Raw genomic sequence first — 18,605 nt, 5'->3', positions numbered from 1 at the left:
TTTGATTATGACCCTTTAGAATTAAATGATCAGAAAAATAAAATCTTCTCACCCATTCAAGCGGATTGAAATTTGGAACACTTAATTTTTCAACCTTTAGTTTATATATTAAAAATATGGTTAAAAAATTAAGTGCTCCAAATTTCAATTCGTTTGAACCGATAGAAAGATTTTATTTTTCTGATCATTTTATCCTAAATGGTCATAATTAAATTTTGACTCTAGGACTCTCGTTGATTAGCCCTAAGAAAGTCGGACAATCAAATATCTTAGGACTAACCAACGAGAGTCCTAGAGTCAAAATTTAATTATGACCCTTTAGAATTAAATGATCAGAAAAATAAAATCTTCTCACTCATTCAAACGGATTGAAATTTGGAACACTTAATTTTTTAACCTGCAGTTTATATATTAAAAAAATGGTTAAAAAATTAAGTGCTCCAAATTTCAATCAGTTGGAACCGATAGAAAGATTTTAGTTTTCTGATCATTTTATCCAAAATGGTCATAGTTAAACTTTGACTTTAGGACTCTCGTTGGTTAGTCCTAAAATATTTGATTGTACGACTTTCTTAGGGCTAATCAACGAGTGTCCTAAAGTCAAAATTTAATTATGACCATTTTAAATAAAATGATCAGAAAAATAAAATCTTTCTATCGGTTCAAACGGATTGAAATTTGGAGCACTTAATTTTTTAACCATATTTTTTAATATATAAACTAAATGTTGAAAAATTAAGTGTTCCAAATTTCAATCCGTTTGAATGGGTGAGAAGATTTTATTTTTCTGATCATTTAATTCTAAAGGGTCATAATTAAATTTTGACTTTAGGGCTCTCGTTGGTTAGTCCTAAAAGATATTTGATTCTACGACTTTCTTAGGGCTAATCAATGAGAGTCGCATAGTCAAAATTTAATTATGACCCTTTAGAATTAAATGATAAAAAAAATAAAATCTTCTCACCCATTCAAACGGATTGAAATTTGGAACACTTAATTTTTCAACTTTTAGTTTATATGTTCCATATATGCTGACCTCATCACCGTTAGTTGCTTTCCGTAACGTCAACAAACGGTTGGGGTAAAGTGCAACAGACAATAGAAGCAGAGGGGAGGACAGTGCAATTTCAGAAACGTGAGGGGAGGTTTCTGTCTTTGTCAGAAACCTGAGGGGAGGTCGGTGAAATTTACCCTATTTGTTTTAAAGTTACGAATGTAAACATTTTTCCAAAATCCCACAAGCATTTAGTAGAGACCGATCCTTGCATTGGGTGAGAAGGGTGCAAAACAAAAGCCTTTCTCGTAACTTGGCTCCCGAACTCAATATCTTTAATTTATTTTCAAGCTCAAATATCATTTTCAAATTCAAGGTTTCTCAAATGGCAAACCATTTTACAAAAATCCGGATGATGACTTTTTTTTTTTTTTTAAATCCATCCATCAAAAACTCACAACAGAGGTGGCCCGGCCTTGGGCGTGGTAGCCCACAAGTTTTTAGTAAAAACCATGATGATTTAACATTATAACATCTCCGTTTTATTTAAAACTGTGATTGAATACCTAGGAGGAGTATTTGTAAAAATGAAAACAACTGTTGGTGACCGCATTACTTGAACACTTGTTGGGCAATTCAAGCACTTACTAAAGGCACTTTACCACTCTAACAAAGTACAATTTATGTAGACTATGCGTACTATATTTGTATTTAATGATTTTTCCAAACGAGATCTTTAAATAACAATCATAGTTTTACCAAGTGAGATCTATAATCTTTAAGTAAAAATCCCAGTTTTCCGAAACAAGATATATTATTTCATATGCAATCTCAATTTTTCGAAAACGAGATCTATTCTTTAAGTTACAATCTCATTTTTTTTAGATTACTGAGATTAAAAAATCTTTCCATCTCAATTTTTTTTCAAAATGAGATATATATTGGGTAAATCAGCTTGAAATAAAAATAGGCTAATCGAATATACAGCCTGCAAGGGGCATACCTCAGGAGGAAAAAAAAAATAAAACAAAAAATTAAAAGGAGAAAGCCTATGCCAAATGGCTAGCTACATAGGACTAGATGCAAATAGAACATTTGTTTCCTATCCATCTGATAAAGGGATACGAAATAAATGGCAAAATGATTACACTTAATGCAACCTGACTCATAAGAAAAGAGCCAAAATGACTATATGAGTAACCAATTTACATATAACTGAAATACAACCAAATAAAGCTAGGCATTTCAAATGCCGCAAACTGAGCTTCCAAATGCCAAGATGCATGCAACTGCTTCAACTACCGAATGGCACAAGTTGAACTCCTCATGAAAGTGGTGGAATGATTTTAGGTATACAGTCCCTATAGAATTCCTGAAGCTGCACCTCACGGAAATCACAATTGATATTAAGAAACCATAGTCGAAGCCACAAACCATCATGGACAATAACTTGCAGTAATCAAATAGCAGCAACAAAATAGTTCACGGCCGTAAAGTACACCATCTTAACTTGAAAATAGTAGCCAATACAGAAAACCAGTGACACAATTTCAGCAGCCGTACGAAACAGCAGCAGCAAGCAACAGTAGAAGCAGCAGCAAGTAGCAGCAGTAGCAGCCATAACAGGCAGACACAATACTGGACAACAGTAGCTACACAGCAACTTGCAGCATAATAGGGATGTAAAAGACAACTAGGGACATGCCCCCTAGAAAAGTATAAACATTCTAAGGGACAACCCCCCAAAGATAGGTCAATACAAAATGAAGAGCTACTAAGACAGGATATTGCTACATAACTAACCATTTGAACAACAAAGCAGACAGTGATACCAATGCTGCTTGGTACTTCAAAAGCTAATACAACTGAACTAAAAATAGAATCTATGACCAGCACCTCAGATCTAAACAAGGATCCAATACAGTCCAAAAAGATCAGAAAAGAAAATAAATGATATGCCACAGAACATTATCCAGGGAATAGCCCTCACAGGGAATGAAATGGAGAAGACCTTGAACTTAAAACAAACAAGAACAGACAACAAAGAACCATAAGGCCTATTGCTTTATCTACTTAACATACTACTCCCTCGAGGCCTAAGACACCAAAATCTGGAAGCAATAGGGTGGATCCCAACTCCCTCACCTCTCCCTCACAATATGACTCCCTCTAGATATTACCTCCTCTCACAATAAAATTGGGGCTCAAGCACACATCTCACAGGAACACACATAAGCTGGCGCACACAATCCTCCAAGAAGGCACACAGATCACACAACTCAAGTCTAGCAAACTAGAACCTCCATAAGCAGGTGCAAAAAGTTAGCTCTGAGGATAAGATATATACCTGGTAATAGAAGTACTAGTAGCTGAATAACAAAACAACCTTAACTAAGCTGTCTCTCATGACCACCTCCCAATTTAATTACACAAAAAGGATTGCAGAACTTGTAACCTGTCCAAAAAATTAAAACTACATAACTTGAATATAGCATATTAGTCAGATAGAACAAGGTGTAAAGCTGACAAAGATGAGCAATTAACTTCCAGCAAAGTTTCACTCATTAATAACCTGATCTGCTTGAACTTGTGGTAGTTTGGATAATGATAGAATCCTTGTTCCGACCATTGAAAAAAATTTGTGAACAACTACCTCCCAAGTAGAGGGGTTCCCCTGGAATTTCATCACATTCCTTTCAATATACGATCTCATTTTTTAGATTACTAAGATTAAAGAATCTTTCCATCTCAGTTTTTTCGTATAACTGAGATTAATTAGTACTATAGTCCATAATATTTTACTATGCTTTTACAAAAAATGATAAGATCTTAATTTTTGGACCGTGATCATTATGCCATTTTGTAATAGTGTATTAATTTATTCCAAACACACTAATGAGCTACCTTTCTCATGTTTACAAATGCAATTAATGGCATGTGGTGATACATTAATTAGATGTGATGAATTTTATGTAGTAAAAAGTGTTTTAAGTGGATGCAAGCATGATAGTGAAAAGGAAGAAGACCTCTACATGGGATCAGCTTCATTGCATGTCTCATTTCTTCATATTCTAAAAAACTTTAATTTCACTTTATAGATTCATGCTGCGCCCACAATAATGCCAAATCATTATTTCGTAGGTCTCACAAATGAAACTGTTACATATTGAGAAACACGTATGCAAAAATATTATTTTGATTGGACATGCATGAATAGACAAGAGCAGAAGTTCTGTTTTGTGGGCCGCAGTGGTATAAGAGAAACAATGATATAATCTACAAAGTTGTCTATTGTACAAATTAAACAAAACGTATTTTGTTCATGTAACTTTAATATTACATCAAGAATTTTAACGTAGATATTATTTATTTTGAGACTCCAGTAATGACCTATCCATATCATTGCTATGGACCTAGAATATCAAGAAATTGGATGTTAATTTGGAGGTTATGAAGCTCATCTCTTTTGTACCTCATGTTGCAGTAGTATCATCTACTAAGTGGTAGTTTGAACAAAATTATTGTCACTACCTTCTTTTAATTTTGTTAAATTCATGTTACAATCTTTAAAATAATCATTTCTTTTGATGAGGGGATCTTAGAAGTAAGAAAATGACCAAAAGTAACCACAAAAAAAAAAAAAACACACTTTGCCAAGACAAAAAATGTTTCAAGAAGACATTTTTAGCTTTTTAGTCATCTTATTTAAACCTTTTTCAATTTCAATCTGTATTTTATACTTTTTTGATATACTGTATCCTGTGGGCTTACTTTAGACTAATTCTGAACATAGAGTTATACTCGAAATACATTTGGAGACGAAACGCAACCTTCATAAATTTTGCCACCAAAGGTACTCATTTGGCAACGAAATATATTTTCATCGCCGAAAGTGCCCCATTTTGTGATGAAATATTTTTTGTAGAATGGTTGAGAGTGATATTTATTTAGGGGTATTGCGCGCGGAGTCGATTAAGGGGTAATCGACTTTCAACTTTTCCAATATAAGAGTTTTCATCTCAAGTCTTAAAAAAAATGTTCTCTAACTTACGACCTCAGTTTCTAGATGACTGAGATTAAAGGTTCTTTTTATCTCAGTTTTTTCGAAATGAGATATATACTTTCATATACAATATCAGTTTTTGAAAAACGAGATCTATTCTTGAAGTTACAATCTCACTTTTAAATTATTAAGATTAAAAAATCTTTTCATCTCAGTTTTTTTCGAAACGAGATATATTCTTTCATATATAATCTCAGTTTTTTGAGAATGAGATCTATTCTTCAAGTTACAATCTCACTTTTTAGATTACTGAGATTAAAAAATCTTTCTATCTCAGTTTTTTCGTATAACTGAGATTAAAACTATAGTCCATAACAATTTATTACGTTTTTACAAAAAGCGAGATCTTTTTAGTTTTTGGACCGTGATCTTTATACCATTTTGTAGTAGTTTTTTAGATTGATTTGAAAACGTTAGTCATACAAAAGATTAAGTTGATCAGATATTTTTTGACATATTCTTAAAAACACATACTTTATTAAAAATTAAATTCTTATCTAGTTTTACAATATTTTTTTATTGATGTGTATGTATGTCGAAAGTACATTAAATGCGATCCGATTAATTTAATTTTTTACTTGACTATCTTTTTCAACTATTTGCAAAATGTTTTGGGAGTAATTTTCACATTTTTCTTTTTAATATCCATACTTTTTTTTTATTTTTTAATGCTGATAGTTTATGTAAAATAGGAGAATATAAATATCAATTCCAAAGTAAATGATTTCAATCGTGAAAAACATAAAATTCAACAAGATGAACAATTCAACTTTTTCAATGTACTAGTACTTTCTTTCCGGTCGGCTTATTAACTTTTTTGGTCTCTAAAATATTAAAAAATCTCAATTTAATCTAAAAATTGGAGACATTTAGTCTCCATAGTAACAATTTAGTACCAATCAAGTCTTCACGTTTAACGCGGATCAAAAAAAAAAAAGTCTTCACGTTTAACGCCGTTACACAATACGTTAAAACAAGAGGCATTCCAATCATTTCCCGCCCAATATGATTTCTGCTGGGATTTCTTCCTCCGCCATTGATTCCGATTCCGACCCACGTGACCGCCCTTCTCTCTTCCTCCTCACCTTTCTTCTTTCTCGATCGCCATCCCATCTCCATCAATTCAATTCAAACTGCTCGTGTAAGTTTCTTTAATGTCCACGTTTCCAATAAAAAGCCTTGTTAACTTGACAGATTTCCATCCCACAATCGTTTTGTCATGTTAATCAAAAAATCTACTTTCCTACTTGTTGCTTTTTATTGTAAAAGGATGCTGCTGGAACTTTTTTTTTATTTTCCACTGAAATACTGTGAATCTTTATCCAATGGATTGGAGGAGGAGGGAAAGACGATAGGGGGAAGAGATAGAAGAAAGGAGAGGACGAGGATGGTGGGGGGCAACCGGCAACCATGGCAGCGGCGGCCATGGCTGCCGCACCAACTTTTCACTCTTTTCTTTTCTTCTTTTTTTCGTTTATATTTTGACTGAAATTTGGTGTTGGTGAAATGACTTGAATGGCCCTTCTTTTGACAGTATTGTGTAACGGCGTTAGATCTGGGGACTTGATTGGTACAAAATTGATACTATGGGGACTAAATGTCTCCAATTTTTAGATTGAGGACTAAATTGATATTTTTTTTAAAACTTTGAGGACCAAAAAGTTAATAAGCCCTTTCTAGTCTGCCAGCGTGTCCTCGACAAACTGCAGAGAGAGAGAGAGAGGGAAGATTCCGGACTGTTTTTGTTGCCCGAACTGAACTGACCCCAAAACCGGATTAGCACATAACGCCGTTAAACAAGGTAACGGCAACCAGCAGATCTTTCTCTCACGATTTCTCTCTCTCTCTCTCTCTCTCTCTCTCTCTCTCTCATGATCTAGTCTAGTACTCCAATAAACCTCGTCATCGGAATTCGGAGGAGAGAAGCGACTCCGGTCTCTTTCTTTCTTTATTCTCTCTCTGTACCAAAATACCACCCGATCTATTTCTTTCTGTTCTAGATTTTCTCTCTCTCTCTCTCCAACTACACAAACTGGTAGGTGCCGTCGCTCGCCGGAATCCCCATGAATTCCGGCGGAGGGCCCTGAATCAACCGGCGAGAGAGATAGAGAGAGTGTTTGTTCGTTCTTGTGACGGAGAAAAACGGGTTAGAGTAAAATAATGGGAGAATACATGTGGTTAACGTGCAATGTAGGGAAATAACAAGAGAGAGAGAGAGAGAGAGAGAGAGAGAGAGAGAGAGAGAGAGAGAGAGAGAAGGGGAAGGCATCAGAGGCTTTGGAGGTTCTTGCACGGCACAGATGCCTACCTAGATCCCTTATTCATTAATCTCCCTTGCCTTTTGCCGCAATCAATTCGATTTCTTTGCTGTCCTGCTTCTCTCTCTCTCCTCTCTCTCCCCTTTCTTTAAATACACTTCGACTCGACATGCCTCTTTCTCTCTCTCTTCCCCCAAATCCTTGTCCGGAGTTGCACCGTGAGTTCTGAGACTCCCAAGTTCGTAATTTAGTGAAGGTACGTCTCCTTTTTTCTTTTTCCTCTTTCCGTCAAATTCTTGTTGCGTTTGGTAATTTTAGGAGAGTATGTGGGCTCGATCGTTTGATCAGTTGTTTCGGATGTTCAAAGCTGGTGCCTTTACTGGATTCTAACACTGTTTGCAGCGTGATCGACTGTTCAATTTGAGGCCTCTTGTTTGTGATTTTGAGTTCGGTAGTCTTTCCATTTGGGGCCGTATGTTTTTTAGTTCCCCTATGCTTTTAGACGCCCAAGTTAACATAGTTCTCTCGAGAGGACGAACGATTTTAACTTGAGGAGAGCTCATAATTCGCATTTCCTAGGCTCGGAGTTTGAAGCTGTTGTTTTGGCAGCTGCTGAATTTTAAGAAATACATTTCCCCTCGTAAAGAGACCTGAATCTCAATTCTTAAGTTGCATATGAAGGAGATTAACTCTGTCTGCTATGTTTGGATGAGTTTTTGAGAGTTTTTTGAGAAATTTTTTATGAAAGTAATGATTGGAATCATGGGTAATGAGTGGAGAGAGATAGAGAGAGAAATAAGAATAATGATTGGAGATAGGGGTAATGAGTGTAGAGTAATAATTGAAAATATGAGGTATTTTTTGAAAAAAACTTTTCAAAAAGTGAAGCAAACAAGTTATGTTCTTAGGTTGTTTCCATTTCGGTGACAATATGCTTGGAGCTCCTTCTTACCAGAGTTGAAAATTTTCTATGATTTGCAAAATCTTTATCAATAGTTAGATGCACCTTGATATTCAATTTTGATTGCTTACTTATGCTACATGATGTAGCGTTGGCTGTGCGTATCTAACTCGTATATAATAGGAGTATTTTGAAGTTAGTTAATGCATTTCAGCATTTCTTTCTCTACGTTATTTGGCGGATCAAGAAAATTAAGCAGTTTTTTTCCCTACCTTTTCAGTAATTGTCTTTTAGTAGTTGTTATTTTCTGATACCATTTTAAGTAATATGTCACTTTCTGTGTATTCCATGCAGATTTTCTCATGCAAAGCTGGAAGAATTTCAAATTTCTATACCTGTGTCCGTTCAGTGGTGAAAGCCAGTGAAGGGAAGATTTTCAGTTTTCGCATGTTTTTTTGAAATCCGTGTTCACCATGCCATCGGAAAGGATGGATGGAGAGGGTTTGTCATTACCGTCTTTCTTCCCAGAGGAAGTGTTTTACCCTAATGAGGTAGTGATTTCATTTGTACAGCGGTCGCCTCTGTTATATTATTAGCAGTTCATGTGTAAATTTCTAGCTAAAAACTCAGTTAACATGGAAGTTAAACCTTTTTTGGTTGCCGTCTTCTTTCCAATTTTGTTGTAGTGTTTACCATTTTAATACATCGTCATTCAAGTTGTCATTTGTCCTTCTGTTTTACACTTGGCAGAGACAGGTTGGGTTTTGGAAGACTGAAACCATGCCTGATCACTATATTGACATTGGTGAGTAGTAGAATATCTGCCCAATGTGGATCTGCAGACACCCTGATCTTTTTATAATTGAAAGCCTAAAGTTTGAGCAAGGGTCAGCCGGTCAAACAACTTGTCTGTCCTTTTTGTTTTATTTAAGTGCTTACCTTTACGATTCTTGTCAAGGTACCATTTTTTTCAACATGACTCGTGATCTTGATCTATTGAAGATACATTCCATGAAAGAAACTTTAATCTTTTTTTCAAGGGTATTTGTTTAAGTTTGTGTTTTGCATGCAGTTGTTCTTTATTTGCTCCTTCAGGAGTAGCTTCCACATAGTTGGTGTCTATTTATGCACCCCATTGTGTGCTTGCTGTGCAGTTTTTAACCTTTAATTGTCATCCAATAGATCATGGGATGTGGATTGTTTGGATGATTCTACTAGACCTTAAGTATGAAATTATCAATTACCACTGGCTACTAGAATGCTACATACATCATTAATATTGGGCAATGTGAAAACGCGAAATATTACATACTATACTTTTAGTATGAAGGAAATTTAGTTCAGGTAGAGATTCGGACATGTTCCAAATAGAAGCACAAACCTCTGCTTCTCTTTATTGCTTCTTGTAATTAACATCCTGGCATTCCTACTATATCTGGTCCACACATCTAATGGGTGATTGAAGATTCTCAAGCTATATCCCATAAATCATTTTGGCATGTTACAGCCACATGTTCTAGTGTTCCTGTGTAGCCTTTTGCGGATTGTAGAAGCCTCAATATGGCAGTTAAAGTGTCACAAAAACTTTAGGGTTGCATAGTTTGGAAATGAGTGGTACATTTAGAAGGAAAGTGATGATTATTTACTAGTGAGGTTCAGGAACATGCTTACTATGTCCTTAAGAAGTGTTTTGGTCCTGCTTTTGAACCATTCCTATGTGAAGGCAATATATGCACCCTTAGCTCATTGTGACGACACTTAGATTACATGGAAAGTTGAAATTGGATTTCTATACTCAAACAATTGCCTCTGCTTTGGGGGATTTAGTGCTTGAGAGGCTTGTCATTTGGATTCATAACTATCCCAGGAAGAAGGTATCTGTTTGTAGATGATGTTCATTTCCCAACTAATTATTGCATTCGAAGAGAAGAGTAAGCCTACTTTTGGGTATTACGGTTAATACTGAGACAAGATATCAGTTTTGATATCCAACACATTTTTCAGATGAAGAATTTAAAATCTGAAGGACTCTGATTCATGGTGGTATGCTTTACAGCTGTGGCACGGTTGACAGGTGCACATACTTAGGACATGGATGTTACCAACATAGGTGACCAGGGAAGTGAGGAACTAGGGAGGGTTGTGAAAGTAAGTTGAGTTTGATACTTAACTATTTATCTCTCTTCTATTGAACAAAATTAAGAAGGGTGGTCAATATCATCTTGATGAAGAACGGAAAGCTGTATTAATTGTGTAATACACAGTAGTGGAAGGGCAAAAGCAGAACCAGTTGATAAGTGTCACAGTTTCTATAAGCATAGTTTCAGAGCATATCTAGGTAGGTTAGACTAGATATATGTAGAAGTACATAGATGTTAAGAACCAGTTATGTTTCCGACAGTTATAGCATCTTATTTCAGAAACACGTCCAATATGCATAAACTCTTGCACCTTGCTTGTTAAGAAACTAGATATGTTTTGAAGTCTCATTCAATATAGCTACATAGGAGCCAAGTGTATAGATCATATGATGCTTCATATATGGTATGTATGATTATAGGCATGATGAGAAAAGTTGGCCCCAAATAGAATTTATAAAGAAGTGGCTTTCAGGAAATCAAATTCAGTTGAAAACTTGCACAAACGCATGCAACTAGTTAGATTATCTTTCTGTTTGATGCTTGGACAGCATTTTTTGTAGGTAGTTCCAGTTGGTCTCATGGGATTGTGCTGGGGCTTGGTAGTAGATCTTATCTAGTTCAACTCGTAGAAACTAGAAACATGTAATGTGCACGCTTTCTAAGCTGTTACTATTTGTTTTGGTTTATTCAAATCGTAAAAACTACAAATATGTATTATGTATACTTTCATATTTGTTTTGGTTTATTTTTTTGCTTTGACCTAGCTTACTCTACGATCATGTTGCACCTTCTTGCACCACAATCTATCCCACGTTATTATGAACCAAAACTTTGTACTGTTCCAGTCCAACAGGATATAATCCTGCCACTAGTTAAAATGATCCATTTTCTATGCCAGTTGACATAGCTCCTCGACCGTGTTCTATGATTTTATTTGTTCGATGAGAAATGTTAGATAACAGCGAAACCCATCTTTTCTTTGGGGAATATGAGTCTTCTTTCTCCACTTCATCCACTCTAAAAAAAGGTGGACTGCAAAGCTTGCATCATATTTCTATGTTTGGTCTCTTCCACATCCGCCTCGCTCGTTATCATAAGCTCTGGAATCTTGTAAAGAATGATGAGGGAACGAGGGTTTTCCTCTCTTTTCAGCAGTGTACCTTTGGACTCTACACTCCTCCCAAAAGAAGTAGTCCCCGACACATGAGCCCTGAAGAAGATGGGGATATGGAGTAACGTTTGGAGCCACCTTCGACCTGCCAGGCATTAGACAGGTTAAAATTCGAAGTATGGTTTTGTGATAATAGTTGGCTTCTAGGCCAATTCCCGCCTATTTGATCACATGCCACATTGCCTCCATTATTTAATTACGGGCAGCTTCCCTTAATAAGCTGATCCACAGTATTTGGATTATCAGATAAGTGACATTGTTACTGATTTGCCCTTGGGAATACAGATTCTCATACTGCCTTTCTTTCAGGATGCTTCATGTTGGCATTCATTTCATGGACTTTTGGAAGAGTTTGCTCTTTCCTTGTGTTCTTTCTCTCTTTTCTGTATGATGTGGAAGAGTTTGCGCTATGAATTCTTTCGTTTCATTGTTCAAAATTTTTACTGCCAAGAGAAGTGCAATGTATGCTGAATGGACTCTCATTATATTCCTGTTTTTGGAACTTGAAAGGACTACAAAAAGAGTCCTACTAGTATTAGTTTCTCTTTTCTGTGTTTCTGCACAACCAACGCATTAAATGTTGGGTCCGTGCAGTAGCTTGAACTATTCTTGAACTGATGTTATGCCTTGTGGATGCTACGTTTATTCAGGTGTAAAAGTGGACGGAATATTGGGAACAGCAGGTGGAAATTCTGCTGCTTCATCACCCCTTGAGAAACGGATGTCACCCGAATCTCATCAGAGGATGCAATCTTGCGATCTTCCTGATCCTACCCTTACCAAAGACCAAAAAGTTAACTATAGCTTAAAGAAGCATGCAGTGGGAGCAGAGAGAGCAGCCAGTCAATCCTTTCGGATACCTGTTGACCATATTCCAGGAATGAGATCAAATTTGAGTGCAAAGCCAGCGTCTTATTTTATGGAAGGTGATGAAATTCATGTCATGGGCCCTCAATACGAGAATGGTCTCTTCTCAAGCTCATTGTCAGAATTATTTGGCAGAAAATGTAAGCCTCCCCAAAACAAGAGAAGTTCCACAGCTATTGCCGCCGATTTAAATTAGAAACTTATTCAGGCTGGTGCTAGCTAACATAGTTGAACTGTTATATGTTTTCCTACTGCTGATTGGATAGATGTATGGAATCAATTCATAGCTCCTTGTTTTAAACTAGGTGCAATTGCGATTTTTGAAGTACAGTCTGTTCATGTTAAGGTTTCCATGGTGCAGTGAGATTAACATCAAATAATGCTCTGTATGGCCATTCTGTTGGTGCTGCTGCCTCCCATTATGAGGATCAGGAACCTTTTGAAACCCTTGAGGAAATTGAGGCTCAAACTATTGGGAATCTCCTCCCTAATGATGATGACCTGCTCAATGGGGTGACTGATGGGCTTGATTATGTGGGCCAATCCAATCCTGGAGAAGAAATTGAAGATTTAGACTTTTTTAGCAGTGTTGGAGGGATGGACTTAGGAGAAGATGGCTTCCCTTCAGGACAGAGAGATTCTGAATTTTCTGGAGGATCTTTCAGTTCGGTTGGTGTGGACCAACATTACAGGGAACATCCGTCACGAACACTGTTTGTGAGAAACATAAATAGCAATGTGGAAGATTCTGAGTTACAGGCCCTTTTTGAGGTATGTGTTCTCTTCTCTTTCTTTTCATTTGTTGATGTCGTTCATTACATTTCGTTGATCATTTTGCTTGCCTATTGGTGACCCTTGTTATCATTTCACATACAGCAATTTGGGGATATACACACTCTTTATACAGCATGCAAGCACAGGGGCTTTGTCATGATAGCATATTATGATATAAGAGCATCCCAAAATGCTATGAGAGCACTTCAGAACAAACCATTGAGACGGAGGAATCTTGACATACATTTCTCAATCCCAAAGGTACCATTCTGTTCTGCTTATCCTTGTATTATAAAATTGGCATGTCTTCTTTGTCACCAAACCTCTCATTATTCATGCCACGATAATCATGATAACCCTGCACACCTGAATTGGTAGGTCTTAGCCGCATATCCATTGTTGCACAAGTTCTGTATCGTGAAATTCTCACCTTCATATATTATCTTTTGTCAGGAAAATCCTTCAGAGAAGTATATTAATCACGGTATTCTCGTGGTTTTTAACCTTGATTCTTCTGTTTCAAATGAGGAACTCCATCAGATTTTTGGTGTCTACGGAGAAATTAAGGAGGTGAGATTCTAACCCTAGTTCTGTCATATTTAAAAAATGTTCAACTACAATGCCAGTGAGATGCCAATCCTTGTTTCCAATATGCAGATCCGTGAGGCTCCACAAAGAGGTCATCACAGGTTTATAGAATTCTATGATGTTAGGGCTGCAGAGGCTGCTCTTTGTGCATTGAACCGCAGTGATATTGCAGGGAAGAAGATTAAGCTTGAACCAAGTCCTCCTGTGGGTGCTAGACAGTGGTATTGTCCAATCTTATTGGCGACTTCTTTTTTTTTTGGTTCTTGATCTCTATTTATTCTTCCCCTACTGTTTGGTGCATTTTCTTATTCGTTCTTTATATACCAAACCATATCTTTCAAAAATTGATATTGTCTTTGTGGTTTAGTATACGATCTCACAAATTTTATTGGGTAGATCTTTCTATTGCACATTTACACATAATGCTTCTAAGCTCAGCAGCATGCCATAGGTAATCGACTCTGAACAGGTTATTTTTAGGTAATGCTGCATTTGATTTATTTCAATTTTCTTGTTCTTCAATGCAGTTTGATGCCACAATTCCCTTCGGATATGGAACAAGATGAATCTGGTCCATATCTACACCATTGTAGCTCGCCTAGTAACTCAACAACAGGATTTCATGGTATGATTTCTGCCCATGAGATATTCCGTTAATTGGACGATTTGGAGTCTGCAGAAGAAAAAAATGTGTTGCTCATAATATTTGGTTACAGGGCCAGTTTCTCATGCAGGGATCACAGCTTCTTGCATGGATAACAGAACTGTTCCAGGGGTACACCCTGCAATCCGAGCCCCGATTAGTGGTCCATTCATGGAAAATGCATTCCATCATGGACTCTCATCTAGTGTTCCTAACAGTTTATCCTCTTTGGTAAGAGTTGAATCACTTGGCAATCAATCCAGTTTCCCCGAGTCTGGCCACTCACAGAGGCAGCTAAAAGTTGGATTTCAAGGAACACCTGATTTTCATCCTCATTCCTTCCTGGAGTATCATGATGGTTTAACTAATGGTGCTCAGTGCAATTCTCCGGTCATGGATGCTAATGTTAGTGCCAGGCCATGCAACAGAAATGAGAACCGACGATTCTGTAAACCGAACGTAAATGCCCATTCACTTGAACTGAATGATGCTGGTGAGTGCAAGAAGAGGTTTTGTTGAGTAACTCTTGTCACAACTCCGTTATCCAGATTCCCTTGTATACGGATACTGTAATTTCACTGATAACTGCTCCTTTTCTCAGTTTTTGGTTTTTCCGGAAATGGGAGCTGTCCCTCTCCTGGACATCATTATATGTGGAATAATTCACCTCAGCCTCAAGGCATGATGTGGCCAAACTCACCAACATTTGTAAACGGGGTTTGCACTGGTCATCCCCCTCCTGGTTTGCATGGACAACTTTCGAGAGCACCATCGCAGATGCTGAATACGATCTTACCAATGAATAATCACCATGTGGGATCAGCACCATCTGCAAATCCTTCTCTTTGGGACAGACGACACTCCTATGCTGGGGAATCCCCCAATGCTTCTGGCTTTCATCCAGGTTCTCTTGGGAACATGAGAATTTCTGGTAATTCGCCACATCATTTGGAATTCGTCTCCCAAAATATCTTTCCTCATGTTGGTGGAAACTGCATGGACCTGCCTATACCTTCCCAAAATGTTGGATTGCAGTCCCATCATCAAAGGTGCATGATGTTTCCTGGACGAGGTCAAATGATTCCTATGATGAGTTCCTTTGATTCTCCTAATGAACGGGCTAGGAGTCGTAGAAGTGAAGCCAGTTCCAACCAAGGTGACAACAAGAAACAGTTTGAACTTGACGTTGACCGCATAATGCGAGGAGAAGACAACCGGACAACACTTATGATAAAGAACATTCCTAACAAGTATGTAGTACCTAACTATCTATTTATTTTGTTTCCTAGAGTGTTCCAAATGTTTTTCTCATCTGATGAGGTTTCAATCTTAGGTATACTTCAAAGATGCTTTTAGCTGCAATTGATGAATGCCATAGAGGAACTTATGATTTTATTTATCTTCCTATCGATTTTAAGGCAAGTACTAAACACCCCACCAACCACACCCCCCCCCCCCCCCCCCCCCCCCCATAAGAACCTTTTATTTGGAAATATTAATTTGCCTTTCCCCTTTTGCTGCAGAACAAATGCAATGTGGGTTATGCATTCATCAACATGACTGATCCTTCCATGATAATTCCATTCTATCAGGTTTGTTTCTGAATGGTGAAAGATGCCATTACCCATCCAACCCCCCAACCACTCCCCCCCCCCCCCCCCCCCCCCCCCCCCCCCCCCCTTGCGCGCCCGCCCATTTTTTTTTATTTCCTGCTATTGTGACAGGTCCCTGGATAGATATTTTGATTTGCAATTTAATGAGCAATCTTGCTAACAGATAAGCCAACTTATTATTCACAGGCATTTAATGGAAAGAAATGGGAAAAGTTTAACAGCGAAAAGGTTGCAACACTTGCTTATGCTCGCATACAGGGAAAAGCTGCTCTCATTGCTCATTTTCAGAACTCAAGCTTGATGAATGAGGATAAGCGATGTCGGCCAATCCTCTTCAACACTGATGGTCCCAATGCAGGTGATCAGGTATATAACCGTTACTTAAACATGCACAAGTTACAACTGTTATGTCATCTAGAGCTTTTGCCATATCTATGAGAATTTCGGCAAAGCATGTGAAGTTGGTGGCGGGCTTTCCCGTTAGTGTCCTCGTTATAAACCAAAGAAATTTGTAAACTGCTCTCTCTCTTTTAAGTTTCCATTTTTTTCCTTTCATTCCACAAGATATTCATCTCTGTGAATCTGGAGAGTCTGGAGACACCTAATAGCAATTACAATACCAATAGGACAGTAAAATGATAAAGAGATCTTAGACTGGAGTTCCCTATATGCAGGTGCCATTCCCTATGGGCGTCAACATCCGATCAAGACCCAGCAAAACTAGAGCCATTACCAGTGAGGAAAACCATCAAGAAAGCGCACTAAATCTGCCAAATGGGGAGGAATTTGTTAATGGGGACTCGTCTTCAGACTGAGCAAGCAGCTAGCTACCTTTTTGTCAGGACTAACTTCTATTCAAACCAAGCTACATTTAATTTATTCCACCCCAAATGTTAGTAACATGTTAGGGGTGGTTAACGGAAAGCAGAAGAAAAAAACAAAGAAAAAGTAAGAGGAAGAATTTTACTTTTGGTGCTTCTGTGGAAATTAAGTCGCCTATAAAGTAGAGGGCTGCTTGACAAAGCTAAATGAGTACACATTTTGGGGTTATTCAAAGTACTGAAGCAATTTTAAAAAGAAGCCCAAGCAGGGCTTCGAAGTTTTGGACTCTTTTTCCTGAATATATAGGAGTTTCTGAGCAATGGAGATATATTTCTGCAATTTGAGGAGGCCCCTCTACCATACAATTTACATTTCCTGCATCAACTTGTCTGTTTTGTTGTGGCTTCTGGTTTGTCTGTCAAGAAGTAGAGAACTCATTTGATTGAAATTTTGAAGTGATCAACTGATGATGTCTTGCACCATTAAGTTGGTGTTTGGGGAGAGGGTGTTTGGGGGACGGGGCACTTCTGCCATGGATCGTAACCTTCTCTTCTAAATGCAGATACTTGTGTTTTTCTGTACTTACAAAACCTATTTATGTACTGTTTTGACATTTTGATACTAATATATGGGTTGTCGAATGTAATTCGCAATTTTGAAGGTACAATCTTGCGATGGAACTCTGCTTATTTACTAATGCCTGCTTTTTGGCATTTTGCTTGAACTGCTTATTTGGGCATAGCCTTGTTTTTCTACAATTTTCAGCTTCAAGTTGGAAAACCAATGGAAAGTTGCTTATTTGAATATACAGTAAAAACTCTGTTAATTTGACGCCTCTTGTTAGCCAAATAATTTTATTTGATGTCTCTTTGTATTTTCTCATTAACTTTCTGGACACTAGTTTAAAGAGATCGAATAGCAAGGGATGTGTCAGCCGGTTTTGGCGCCTTATTGTTGATTTTATTTTTAAGTTTTTGGGATCATTGGAGTTTTTTTTTGGAAGAGGTTTGTGTAAATCTGTATCTGTATTAAAATTATTATGCGGAAAACAGATATAACTGGATCTTGAATTCAACACATTTCAAAAACAATAAATAGCGTACCTTTGTTGGCCATCGTGATTAGAGAGAACAAACCTCTTAATTAGAAACACCTTAATTTTTGGCTCACCTTCTTCTCTCTGTCTTTACTTTTCTAGAATACCCCAGTACTTTAATTGATGGAAAAACCGTATGAATAAGGGGTGAGTATTCTACCTTTTATAGAGAAGAGAAGAAGACCTTAGAGATAATTATTAAAAGACACATAGTCCATCAAGGTCTCTTTTATTATCATGAGTTTTTCTTAATCTATAATTCTAATTAGTTATCGTAATGAACCATATCACTTCATTGGCTTACTGATATTAGAGTCCCACATGCACAAAACGTGAAGGTTAGTGGGCCACACTAATGGGAAAAAAACTAACATTCTCCCACTTGGCCTATCAAGCCGATTGTGATGCAAAGTGTACTTCTTCAAAATATGCATTTTGTTTAAAATGACTCGAGTGGGCTCCACACAAAAAAACTTTGACACGTGATCACGGATTTAAAAATAGCCAATAGGTTCAAATCAATTAGAAACCTTAATACTGTGATTAATTCAGACCACCAATGTGAGTCATAGCGGTTGTATAGCACCATGCCACATTCCCTTCTATGCACCACACCATTGATAACCTTCACTAATCAAGTCCATAATAGGAAAAATATCATTATTTAGGCTGTA

The 18,605-nt window shown here is 37.2% G+C and overlaps 1 protein-coding gene across 12 annotated transcripts; it reads left to right on the top strand.

Moving 5' to 3' along the window:
* The first annotated feature begins 6,840 nt into the window (after nucleotides 1-6,840).
* On the top strand, nucleotides 6,841-17,174 carry LOC131310157 (protein MEI2-like 4). 12 transcript variants are annotated; one of them, XM_058337014.1, is made up of 15 exons: nucleotides 6,841-7,571; nucleotides 8,571-8,767; nucleotides 8,967-9,021; nucleotides 12,179-12,535; nucleotides 12,757-13,166; nucleotides 13,272-13,430; nucleotides 13,623-13,739; nucleotides 13,827-13,978; nucleotides 14,285-14,382; nucleotides 14,474-14,893; nucleotides 15,002-15,650; nucleotides 15,734-15,818; nucleotides 15,924-15,992; nucleotides 16,200-16,379; nucleotides 16,688-17,174. In XM_058337014.1, the coding sequence occupies exons 2-15, from the start codon at nucleotides 8,690-8,692 to the stop codon at nucleotides 16,826-16,828; spliced, it is 2,970 nt and encodes a 989-aa protein (XP_058192997.1). In that variant the 5' UTR covers nucleotides 6,841-7,571; nucleotides 8,571-8,689; the 3' UTR covers nucleotides 16,829-17,174. The 12 variants fall into 12 exon arrangements, with proteins under 12 accessions (XP_058192997.1, XP_058192999.1, XP_058192993.1 ...); XM_058337016.1 differs by having other exon boundaries at nucleotides 6,872-7,571; nucleotides 13,827-13,975; nucleotides 14,492-14,893; XM_058337010.1 differs by having other exon boundaries at nucleotides 6,872-7,571; nucleotides 13,827-13,975.
* Nucleotides 17,175-18,605: the final 1,431 nt, after the last annotated feature.

This window comes from Rhododendron vialii, chromosome 12a, assembly GCF_030253575.1.
Source record: "Rhododendron vialii isolate Sample 1 chromosome 12a, ASM3025357v1".
In the NCBI taxonomy this organism is placed as follows: Eukaryota; Viridiplantae; Streptophyta; class Magnoliopsida; order Ericales; family Ericaceae; genus Rhododendron; species Rhododendron vialii.
Note: the sequence above shows the minus strand (reverse complement) of the source record. Positions and strands in the feature narration are given on the sequence as shown.

What these genes read in the sequence shown, in the direction of transcription:
- LOC131310157 (XM_058337008.1), top strand. Translation starts at nt 8,690, where the DNA reads ATGCCATCGGAAAGGATGGATGGAGAGGGTTTGTCATTACCGTCTTTC. An exon ending in CTCAACAACAGGATTTCATG is followed by an intron (nt 14,383 to 14,473) that starts GTATGATTTCTG and finishes ATTTGGTTACAG; the next exon opens with GGCCAGTTTCTCATGCAGGG. An exon ending in TGATAATTCCATTCTATCAG is followed by an intron (nt 15,993 to 16,199) that starts GTTTGTTTCTGA and finishes TATTATTCACAG; the next exon opens with GCATTTAATGGAAAGAAATG.